The 12843-nt window shown below is 38.0% G+C and overlaps 1 protein-coding gene across 1 annotated transcript in view; it reads right to left on the reverse strand.

Annotated features, from left to right (window-relative positions):
• Window positions 1-12843, reverse strand: part of IGF2BP3 (insulin like growth factor 2 mRNA binding protein 3) — a 175932-nt gene that overhangs the window by 79451 nt on the left and 83638 nt on the right. The window contains exons 4-5 of the mRNA XM_050938628.1: window positions 6530-6581; window positions 6367-6430 (exon numbers count right to left, since the gene is read on the reverse strand). Coding sequence (XP_050794585.1) covers window positions 6367-6430; window positions 6530-6581 — 116 coding nt within the window. The remainder of the gene's footprint in view (window positions 1-6366; window positions 6431-6529; window positions 6582-12843) is intronic.

Consider the following 12843-nt stretch of genomic DNA (forward strand, 5'->3'; position numbering starts at 1 on the left):
GTAAGTGACCATCCCATGATCCGGATGACCTAACAGACCACTGAAGTTCATTTTAAACCCACCTTCTGTAATAAAGCTACTCCTCTCAGAGCCAACCAATTGCTCAACAATTTAAACACTAAATCACAACAGCTATCATACCTCTGTATTCTTCAGTCACCTCCTCCTCAAATCCTTGGGAGAAAAGATGGCTCTTGTAGTGTGACCAGAAGATTAACTAATCCAGGTTTCAGTGGAGCAGGTGAGGAAGCAAACTACACTTCAGAAGCTCCCACTCATTTACAACAAGAGGACTCCAGCACCTTTGCTGATCTCAATGGTATCAGCATGGTACAAGGAAATAAGTGGTATCTCAATCTCACTAGAAGCGCCTTCCAGCCAAAGCAAATAGGAAATAATAATCTTTGCAGATGGAAGGGGTCAAAGGAGGAGAAAAAAAATCTAATGGGTGAAAATGTTTCCTGTTCTTGGTCCTGCTAGTGAAGGCAGGGGGCTGGACTCAATGATCTTTCAGGGTCCCTTCCAGTTCTACGAGATAGGTATATCTCCATATATTTTTATAACCTGTATATCTAGCACTATTTGCAGAGTGGACAACAGTGAGACTGCACACACTGAAAACCTCTCCTCCTGGCACCTGTGTGACCAGTGCCATTTCAAAACACCAACTCAATAGAGCAAAAATGAGGTGATCAAACAGGACAAATGCTACTTAGTCACCCTTAGCTCAAATCTCATGAGACTCTGCATAGTTAACATGAAAGATTTGTTTAATGGAAGGTTGGTGAACAACTTGTATCAGGAGGCAACACTTGCACCTGCCAAACTCTGGCCTACAAACTATCTGCTCCCCAGATGTGAAAAAAATAACAGTGGCTTGATGGAGATAAAGGGGAGAAGTTGAGAGAGAGAAGAGTTGGAGAGCACTGAACCTGTTAACACCAGGAGGTGACACCCCAAATCTTGTTTAATTCAGTCTGTTAAAAAAACAAAAAACAAAAAAAACCACCTCTATGTCAGTCAACTGCAAGAGTGGGAAGCGGTGATCAACTGGACAGGATGCTCACAGTACAAGTATTTTAATCAGAGATTGGTACTAAAACAGAATGTTTAGAAGAGGGCAATGGCCATTGTTCATAACCTGTTACACATAAACCAGTGAACTTGCTCAGAAATAAATGGCTTCCTGCATTAGAATGAAAGAAATATTAGGTATATCATGTTTTCATGTAAGTTCTTGGTTTCAAATCAAGAGCAGCAGGTCTTGTTATGGTCTTCTCATCAGCTCCCAAGGCAAGTGTATCTGTCGCTCTGTCCCTCTCATGCTGTGGTAGGCTGAATAATATTCTTAACTGCTGAACACCACACGTTCCCCTTTAAGATTCCACGTCTTATGGTTAACCAGTTATTTGCTGGTGTTCTAATGGCACCAAAGATTATGCAGGCAAGGTATTTCACTCCGAAGCCCAAACTGTGTCTACAATACTAGAAAATTTTTCCAGTGGACACATTTGCATGAAGGTCTTGGATAGCAGCATTTTTTGCATAATTATATTCTTCTGCATTTAAATACCAGTATTTCTTTCATAAGTAGTTTTCAACATTAAAAAACAACATAAAACCACAATAGAAATATAACAGACTGTAATTTCACAAAAAACTCAGGATTTTCACTGTTTGGTTCCTATAGCAACCTTAGTTCTGCCCCCTTGCAGGACGTTTTGCAACAGTATTTGATACATGATCAAGAATTTATGCAACAACAAAATGTTTCAGATACATACCAGTCCTTAAAAAGGTATGGTTTCTTTGTGCTACATACTGTCCAGTGTCATAACAGCGTATTCTAATGCATACATGTGTCTCATAAAACAAAAATACTTCAGTGCAGCTTTCAGATGCTAATAATACTTATCAGGTTATCTATATCTGAAAAGGTATACACCCTTAAGGTCTAGGCACTGTAGCCAAAAATTAAAATATAGTCAGTTTCAAAATAGAGCCAGCAGGTATTCATCCCCAACCCAAAGAAAATAATCCACCATAATAAAACCAGATCCAAACAATACTCCTTCCTCTCCCTTCATCCCCATAAAATGACCCTCCCTTGCAAAAGCCCAAGTAAAGAGATGGGTTCCGTAACATGCCTTGGGGGTCAACAAATGTGGGTTATTTTAGACCACGGAGGGAAATGATGAGTAGGGTTTTGAAGTTTACAGCAAGGGGCATGATTTTGACCTACTGTACAAGTCTCTAAGTGGCTTGGGACCTCACAATCAACAGGCTCTTCCATTACACAAATGGGCTCCAGTGCCTAAGTTGATTGTGAGTTTGTCAAGATGGCACAAGGAGATACACTCTCTCAATAGATAAGTCCCAAGCCACTTAGGGACTTATACAGTAGGTCAAAATCATTCCCTTCAATTCCACCCTGAAATCAATAAGCCAACAATGCAAGTCACAGACCACTGGGCTCATATGCTCCCACTGAGATATGCTGTTGAAGAGGGCTGCATTATTCTGTATCAGTATCTGGATTGATTAAGATGTGTAGCCCCAGGTAGAATACATTACAGGACTCCTGTCTTGAGATGGCAAACACAACAATCACATTAGCTAGGCTTGCAGCATCTTAAAGGAACAATCAGAATTTTCTAGTCAGATGAAGACTTGGAGGGAGGGGAGGAGCAAGGAAGGGAAGGAGAGAGACGGGGACCACCCCTTATTTCTGGTCCCTGCTACTACACTGTAACAGCCAGTGGGGATTAGACATCAGAAACCAGATAGAATCCTCAGCCTGTCTTTTGATTGCTTCCCTTAGAAAGCAAGTATCATCTCCACCCGCTAACTCATCTATGCCCCCATCTCACCCAGATAACAGCACTGGCTAAAAAAGCTGAGCTGGATACACAGCTGAGGGACAACTCATGCATCCTCATCAACTGTTCCAATGGCCCCAAATAAACATGGAACAAGATAGGAGACTAGATGGAATGCAGTGGGACTCCAAATGACACTACCTTTAGGAATGAACAGCAATGGCCCACCCAAAACAGCTCACCGCAAAGGAGGAATGAGTCCCCTGACAGCTGCCCTATCCACTCTTGTACCATCCAGAATTTGATATCCTGCATTTACTCAGTCTACTATTTTCAAAGTTGAAAACATTGTCTTTCTTGAAACAGTTTTCTTCTGGCAGAAAGAAGGCACCAGACCTTTTTCAGCACTGACTACAGGCCAATGTTAAATACAAAGAACACCAAGGCATACATGTCTGAGCTGTCTGATCACAACCTGAAGAAAACTAACTTGGCAATTTCCCCCACATTTTGAGAACACAAAATGCAGCCTTAGAAGTTTGTTTCTGAACTAAAACCAAGAGACATTTTATTTCAAAACAATAATGCTTTTAAAGATTCTAAACAACTGCAAACAGGTTCAATATCATCTCAGTCTTGTATTATAGCATTACCAACACACATGCTGTTATATATTTCTGCTAATACACACTTCAACAAGGAAATAAACTATAAATTCAAATATTGCTTAAGCAAATGGTGCTGTAGCTGAGATGTGGCCAGTTTTATATGTTACTATCAGCCACAGCTTGTAAACCAACCCTAATAAATGCTAGATTTATATTTAGTTGAATTGCAGTAGCCCCTAGATGCTCCAGTCAGGATCAAGGCCCCACTGTTGGAAGCACTATACAAATATACATGAAGACATGGTCTCTGGCTCAAAGTAGTTTGCAATCTAAGAGCTTTATTAATCCTAAACATATCCTAAATGCGAAACCAGTATCAGCTGTTGAGTTCAATTGTCAGAAGCAGCTTCATAAAGCCCAGTTCTCATTCGTATTCAGACTGACCACTATATTAGTGAAATCAGAGCTCATTAATTCTATAGCCATTACTTACCGCTCAAACCTTTTCAAGTAGTAAACTTCAGCTGTGCCTCGAAATCCAGCCAACTGAAACTCAACATCAGTCAATAAAAGAGAAAAGCCATGTGTACCCTTGCAACAGTTAATTTTCATGACAGAGGCCTCACAGCTTTTCTTTTTAAATATAGACACACATGCACCTGGCTACTTCTCCTGTTTGTGGCCTCTAAAAGATGAGAGTTCATATCCAACTACCCAACCATAGTTAAAGGCCTAACCACACTTTCTATCAGGAACCATAATTAGTCCTTTGTAACCTGTGAATTCACAGTTTAACATCCACAACACATTCTCTTCATCCATCTGTTCATTAGGTTTCTATCCAATACAAGTACTGACAGGTATGCTAGAGTGTATACCTCTAACTCGATATGTCCTTGGGAGCCAAAAAATCTTACTGCATTATAGGTGAAACCGCGTTATATTGAACTTGCTCTGATCGACCGGAATGCGCAGCCCTCCCCCACCCCCCCACACTGCTTTACCACATTATATCCACATTTGTGTTATAATCGGGTGGCGTTATATCAAGGTAGCGGTGTACTACAAATTCCACACAAACCTTCATTATTCAAAAGTTATATCCAATATTCACTTCAATCCCTACTCCAAAGTTTACATTTGCCTCTAGTTCATCTGCCTCAAATGAGCTATTTTCAATTATCTGATTTCCTCTCCCCATGAATAACAAAGTTTGTTCCCAATGGACCAGTGACTGTCTGTCTTATCATTGTGTCTATTTGTGACTAACTTTAAAAACTGTATTTTAATAAGGAATCTATACAGGAGAACAGTAGCAGCAAGCCAGTTGCCAGTTGTTGCACCTACCTCTAAGGTTAGCAAACATACATGAAAAACATTCAAGAAGTCATGTCACAGTTTCTAGATCCAAAGCATGGATTACACAATTCCATGGGGTATTTTCAGACACATTTTGTTCTAATATTCTCAAAGACATGTTCTGACACATGACAAAGTTTAAATGCGGTTCCAATATCTTTTATTCTTTTGATGTTAAACATTCATAAATTTTACTACAAAATCATTAAGACAGAATTTCAAGGCCAGACAGACTCCTAAAACATGGAAGTTTTGAAAGGAAAAGAAAATTAAACAGCAACTCAATCTCTGGATCCCTGATTCTTAAAGGAAAACTGCTTATGTCACGTGTTTCACAAGTGAAATTTGTTTAGATTGCATTAATTAGCAGAAACATTAAAAAAATTCTGGGGAGCAAAATGGAATTACTGAATTATGGGTTGGTGCAAATGTTATATCACTATGTACCGTAAGAAATAAGGGTGCATCTCAGCTGCTGCTTATAGTTAGCCACAAGGTGGCAGGAATTTCAAAGTTAAAAGAGCCCAAAATCTCTATGTTTTTTGTACTGTTGTGGTTAGGAGAGGAGACTGAAGGAGCATGTCTGTGCTCCAGATACAAAGATGGAATATCTGAGAGGTCTCAAGAAAGACAGTCCCTCACCAATCTTGGAAAGCAAAATTATACATACATTAATATGTCTAATGTGATATAAAATTTAAATACAAAGGCAATCCTCTATCCAGTAAGTGAAATTATAAAAAATAATTTAAGAAGATTAAAATATGATAGCTTTGGATTAAAAGACGCCAAAAACCATAGATACAAGCAAATAAATCAACAGGCAATGGATGCTAAGTTAAAAAAGACAGAATAATTCATATAATCAGAATAAGGCAAATAGATCATTTCAAGTTACTCATTTATTTAAAAGCAGTAGCAACTTTCCAGATGACAAAACAGTCAATCTTCAGAGGAGATTTTAACCAAAACTAGCAAAATCCAGAAAGGGCACACCTTCAGGAGGTAACGAAAATGCAAGGGCAAAACCAGGCCTGTAGCTTTACAAAGAGTTTTCAGCAATGTTTTACAAGCCTGATTCAAAGCCCACTGACAGAAAGTGAGGGTATTTATTGGAGTCAGTGGGGTTTTGATCAGCTCCTAAGAGAGATTTGTGGTAAATAATTTTACCCACTTCTGAATTCACATGTCTTCAGGATTTCAAATATTAAAAAAGCAGGAGAGAAAGTTGGTGGACAACTGACAGTAAATTGAGGTAAAGAGGAGAAGCTTTCCTAACGTGCAACTGAACAGAAGCAAAAACATATGTACAGACACTCCCCGGGTTACGCAAGACCCAACTTACACAAATTCACACTTACGGAAAAAGTTCCATAAGTCAGAAATAGGATTTTCGAATAGTGGAATTTTTCGCGTAACATACGGGTATACATTTTCGACTTACGCAAAATTTGAGTTACGCAAGGCTTTCTGGAACGGAACGATCGCGTAAGTCGGGGAGCGTCTGTACTACTTCACATCAAGATATGCTTGATTTATGAGTTAAACTATAAAAACAAAGTGAACAAAAATATACTTACTGTCTAGCCTGGTCCTTATTGGCGTATGTTACATTTACTACTGCGGTCTCTGTGTCCGTGTTCACTAGATGAGAAAATGCAACAGAAGAAAAACTTAAGTTCACTTCCCACTCACTTCACCCTCTATAAATCTGAAAGCAATTTGAGTTTAGAGCGTGTGTACCTTGCTCACAGTTCTCCACTGTTCCATATTGAGCTAACAAACTATCCAGCACCTATCAAAGGGAAAAGAAGTTGCAAATTTGAGTTTCAAAATTTCTTGACAAAAAGCCACCACCTGTCATTACATTATACACTAGAACTTGTAAATTGTAGAATGCAGAATATTCAAAAGAACCTCCCACTTTGGGCTTGTGGATGGAGGATATTCATGGAAGGGTGCAAGCAGTTTGTTCCTTTTTTCCAACCCTCCCAACTTCGAGATCTGCATTTGAAATATCATATATTTGGTTTATCCTGAGCTCTCATCTACATGAGGGGATTGACAAAAATAATAAGCTATTCTGGTCAAATTCCCCATGTAGACAAGCCCTGGGTGACCCAGAAGCAGCAATCACTTGACAACCATGTAGAAGTTGTGGCGGCCTTGTGTTTTGGAAGAAGGGCAGGAGGAGAAATCGGTATGGAGAAAGATTAAGGGGAAGAACTACAATCCCAATTAGCTCTTCATCTAATAACTAAAGTTTCATTTGGAGCAATCACCTTCTCCATAACCATACTGGAAAAATATCGTCATAATTTTAGAAAAGGGTGAGAAAATATAAAATATTCCAGACAGAGCCAGTTTTCAGACATACTTGGTAAAGTCAGAAGTCTCCGTTATCGCTTCATTTTCCTCCATATCAAAATCCTTTAACCTTTTCCTAAACCTACATTGTTTTAAAATTTAATTTTCTTCCCATTAAGAATTTGTTGAATAATAGAAACAGCTGTACAGCAGTAACTGGTATAGACGGCAATCATGTTATTATGGTTCAACAGATTTTAACATTTTATATTAAGTCATAAATCCTGTTAAGGTATTAAAGCAATGCCTAAGCAGTTTGCAATTCACACGGAGCAACAAAAACTAAATCTGCAACCTGTGAGGTGTCACATACACCATTTTCTCTACAAATATTCACTTAAAGTTAAATATGAGGGGAGGAAAACAATTTGGTATGAAGAAAAAATCCACATGCATCAGAACAGCACAGCTCACGATTCCTATAAATCTCTAACAACCACAACTAAGACAAACATGCAAAATAAATGGTCTTTAAAATAAAATAAATACAACTTCAAAGCATGGTATTTTTCTATGAGAAATTAGAACTGTACCAAGAAAAACATTTATTGATATACTGTAGACATTCAGTACAATGTAAAAAACAACTCTGAACTAAACTGCAGTTTATTCCTTTCTCTGCCACTTATTAAATAGGAAATACATGCAGATACTTGAAATGTACCTTTTCTAGTCAGATACACAAATGGCAGTACATCGTTCCCCAAATTTAGTCATGAAGAACCACCCTGAACAGCAGTATTTTCCCCATCTACTTCATTTAGGAACCAATTAAAAAGAGTTTTCTGACAGCACTTGGTCTATTACACAATAGTTTAAAAGTTTAAAAACTCTTCCTTCATTCAACTAGAAATTTGTTAGGCTGTGTAATTAATTTAAGCAAGCTCCTTTTGGGACAATCCTGTAGAAATTGGAGACTTCTCTGAAACCCAGCTAAAATTCCAAAATTTAAAACTGATTCACACTTTAACTTTTTTAAAATACAAACACACTGGTACTAAGTATCACTGATGCTAAGACTTCAGGAGGGTTAAAAAAGGGATCTGACATTTATATGGAAAATATATATACATGGAAACTAACTAGAGTACACGTGAAAGAGTCATGGGATTTTCTGACTTCTTGCTTTAGGACATAAGCCAGCTACTCACCCACTGTCCGGGATTAGAGAGAGAAAATGTCTCCCATAGATAATTTATGCAATAACTTTGCCACAATAGAAATAAGTGGAATATCCAGAGCACCCATTAGCATCAGTATCCCACTGTACTAGATGCTGTCCACAATGCAAAAGAAAGGTAGGCCCTTGCTTCAAAAAGCCTCTATAAGTGTTGTTCTTGTGATAGGACAGTAGACTAGACAGTCCATTGTCTGATAATGCAATTTTATTTCTACATTATGTCAACACCACTGCAGTGTCACTGACTTGATAGTACTATAAAATAATGTAACTATTCTGTTTTTTCACAAGTTTATGTTTAAAGTTACAATTAAACTCTGTAATGATCGGCCAACTCAAGCTCACCGAGGTCCAAAACTGCAGTATCTTACATTTGATTTTTTGTTTTTATTTTAATCATGTGTTATAAGAACAGGACTGAAATTCCTAGTGTTCTGTACAGCTTTGCAGAATAAAATTTCTCCAATATTTTGTAAACTGGTTATATGTGTATATTAAATTTGTGTCCTGTCCCAAAGATTTTTAAATATACACCACAATTCAGAAAATGCCAACAGCTTTTGAGGGGAGGGAAAGCGCTGAAGGAGATAGGGAAATGATGTTTTAGATTTATAGTTAGTTTATTTCATTCTAACAGCACATAATTGATACCATTATCTTTAAAGATTCTGAATTCTTCAGGGAAAAACCAAAAACTCCTCTTTCATTTTTTTCAGAATGTTGCCTACACAACACTAAAAACAAAACAGAACAAAAACCAACCCACACAACAGCAGCTTCTTATTCATTCTAAGAAGTCACATCTGCAACACACCACACTTTTGTGATTAATAAAGATATCCATCCTGCACATTCAGCATCCCACCCTCTTCACCACCACTCATTGTCTTCCCTGTTTCCCTTCTATGCTGCCACAAACAGGGACAAAGTTAGTCACGGTTTTAACACAGAAGTAACTTGAGTTCCCTTTTTCTCAGAAGAATTGCTTTACCAAACAGATTTAAGAAGTTCCCTCAAAGGACTGGAAGCAGATCCAACACCCTTTCAGAAAAACAGTAGTAGTCATGTTGAGTCAAAGAAATATGCCATCATGATAGCATTGTCTTCATTATAAACCTTGATTTTCCTGGCCATCTCAGTCTCAAACAGCAAGGCATTAAGGATAATTAACACTGAAAGATTAACACCTAATCAAATAGTATTTAACTGTATTAGAAAAAAGCAGCAGCAGCTGTTGGTGTGTGTACTCCACTCTTGTACTTTTTGCTCGTCTTTATGTTCTGTTTTCTCTCCGTATGTTTTTATATCAACTCTAGTTTCTACTGCCAACCTTCCTCTTCCAGATTTACCTCCCACTCTGTTTTGCCTTACCTTTTCCCTCCCCCCTTAATTTTCATCCCTAAAACCCAAAGCCTCTAGTTCTGCTGTAAAACAAAACATGTTTTGTTTAAGCGGCTCTTCTGCAACACTCTCTCCATGTACAGCCTTGTTGGGCAATCAGAACAAAATTCAAAGCCAAGTTGGTGGTGCAGCCGCAATTCTGATGAGCAGCTGAAAAGAAAAGTTCATTTGTATAAATATTTAATCTAAGCTAAAAGAAAAAGTCATTCCTTTTCCTAAAGCCCTAGTTCCAGTATTTGTCTAAACAGGATCTCCCTCTCTTGTTATAGCACAGATGTCTCTCACAAAAAGCTGCAGCCTTATACTGTGGACTTTCATTCATCAGACTCCAAAGCCAACTCTGACTTCATTATAAATACTGTTACTATACACCAACTGAGCCCCAATCATAACTGCTTTATAAGCTGCTCAACAAGAAAATTTCACTGTTGAGTAGCAGGGTAACTCAAATTTACAGTTTACAAATATTTCGTTTCCCATGCAGGTTTTGCATAATTTATTCATTCAAGGGATTCTACTTCTAACTAACTGAACTGTTCAGCTGAACATAGGACTGTGCACTTTCAGAGCAACATGGGTATTTCACGCAACTCTTATTGCTCTAGCTCTAGGCCTTTTATTGTGGTACGGCAAAGCACGTCAGTCTCAAGATGTCAAGACCACAAGCAAAAGAAGATTAAAGAACCACACCATATTTCTTCCACCGATGAGCTGGATTCTAACATTAACTTCTGAATTTTTTTCTTCTCACGTAGAGCAACTAGATTAATTTGTCCAAATGTCTTTCATGAATTTGTTAACAAACATGCTTACAACACAACCAAAATGGTAAACAATGAGGTCAGGACAGATGAAAGGAGGATGACGGTCATACAGTATGACCATGTGTGGATTTTTTTTGGTGGGGGGGGGCGGGGGAGGAGGTGGTTTGCAGGCACTTAATAGACGCAGGGATTCCAAGGGCCAGAAGGGATCATTTGGATCATCTAGTCTGAGTTAGAATGCAGCCAGGGAACTTCCCCAACACTTGGTAAACATTCCAGGGGATTTTTAAAACAATTAGGGGGAAAATGAAGTTGTTTGTACTGTGTCTTTAAAAAAGGAGTTGAGAATGAAAGTTGGTGAGGTGAGAAAGATGTGGTGGTTGGGGAGGAAAGCACAGGTCAGGAAACCAAACAGGTGAGGGAGAGACTGGCTCAAGGTAAACACATTTCAGCCCCTAAAGCCAGGTCTACACTTCCATTCTGCTGGCACAGCAATGTCAGTCGGGTGTGATTTTTTTAAAGAAACATAGCTCTTTTGCAAAAGGACTAGCGTGACCACAGTTATAGTGGCACATAAGTGCTTTTGGCACTATAACTGAGACTATGCTATGAGGACTTTTCCAGCATAGCTGGATGGGCAAAACTTACGTGCAGACAAAGTCTTAGTAACAAATAGTAGCCATAATATAAAAAGTCAATATCTTCAAAGAGAGATTATAACGAGCGGTAGTCTTATAACACCAACCTTAGGAGGGTTTGAGGTTGCTGTACGGTTGTTTTTTTAAGAAAAGCATTCACATCTTAGACACAGTGTGGACAATAAAATTACGAAGTTAAAATTCATTAATCAGCATGGAAGCTTCTTAAGAATATCCTTGCTTGGATACCACAATCTGCGATGGCGGTTTGGTGAAAACCAAAACAGTTAGAAGCAAGACAAAAGTAAGTTTAGGTATTTTTTAAAAGGTAGTTACCCAATCCACACTATGCTGATACAAATTGAAATTTTCGCAGATAACATGGAAATTAAAATGCCTAAGAAACTGATATTTAAAAGCAAATGAAAGAGAGATGTAGAGACAGCCAAACTGGCAGCTCCCATTTACCCTTTATCTAAAGTAAAAGGAAGCTAATTTAAAACAAACCTAGGCAAATACGTGTTTATGCAATGTATGATCTGTCCAACTAAATGCCTCAGGACATGTGTTACATTATAGTTAATTCCCCTTCCCCTACAGCTATCAATGTCTATGACTCAGTGCACAAACAGATTACCATCTGGGATTAAGAACTCACCATAAAATAATGCAGCACAGATAGGACCCTACTTTAAAAAACAACAACCCACAAATGTATTTATTTATTTTAAAGGTGAAGCAATTTTCCCAGAATCTCTTTCTCCAAGTTTTGATAAGTATATCCAGGTAAAGGAGATATTACCTGACAGCTGGGTTGCTGGATTAGTATGACTGTAAAGTTACATCTATCCATCTGATCTCATGAGGAAAAACAGAATCCAAGTGCAAACTCTATTTACTACTCCCACCACCTTATCCCTATAGTATCAACATTAGATGTAACAATATTAGGATCCACTGCTAAACGCGCTGCTCATACTACCCAAATTATGCTGTCCTAGTGAGAGAATGTGCAAAGTGCGGGAGGTGGCAAATTCTGTGGGGGGTGGGGGGTTGGAGACTGATGAAATGTGTGTATTTTCTGCATTATTGACATAGTTGTACCTAAACTACCAATAAAGCACCTAATAGTGCTATGAAATTGAATCACATTTTTAACACCTTCCTAGGGAGGCGGCATTTAACATTGGTCAGTGTCAGAGACAGGACAAGGGTTTAGACAGAATGCTGCTTTGATCCAATTTTGCAAATCTCAGGTCTCTTTTCAACACTATATAAAACAGGTCAGAAAATGTTAAGTATTTCCCCCCCAAAAAATTGTAAAAACCTCAAATGTTGCTTATCTAACTTTTTCCATGGAAGTTCTGAAAACAAAAAAAATTGCTTTTGATTTTCAGTTTGTCAAAAACTTCAAAATATCAAGAAATACAAATTTCCATTTTAAAAAGCCATTTTTCATCAACTTGAAATTTTGACCTGCTCCAGTTTTATAGTATAAAGATACCTGAGCATATTTCAGATGAAAAATATTACTTCAGTTTAGATATTCTGTGTCTCCCTAAGAACACCTGCCACAGCACCATTCTAGTATCTTTCTACTGTCTGTCAATTTCAAATCTGGTTTATTGCAAGGGAGGAAATTTTCTGCACTAGATTTATCTTTTGCTTGGGTGTATTTACATGTCAATTTTGACTTCATACAAGTCT

Source organism: Gopherus flavomarginatus, chromosome 2 (assembly GCF_025201925.1).
Source record: "Gopherus flavomarginatus isolate rGopFla2 chromosome 2, rGopFla2.mat.asm, whole genome shotgun sequence".
Taxonomy (NCBI): domain Eukaryota; kingdom Metazoa; phylum Chordata; order Testudines; family Testudinidae; genus Gopherus; species Gopherus flavomarginatus.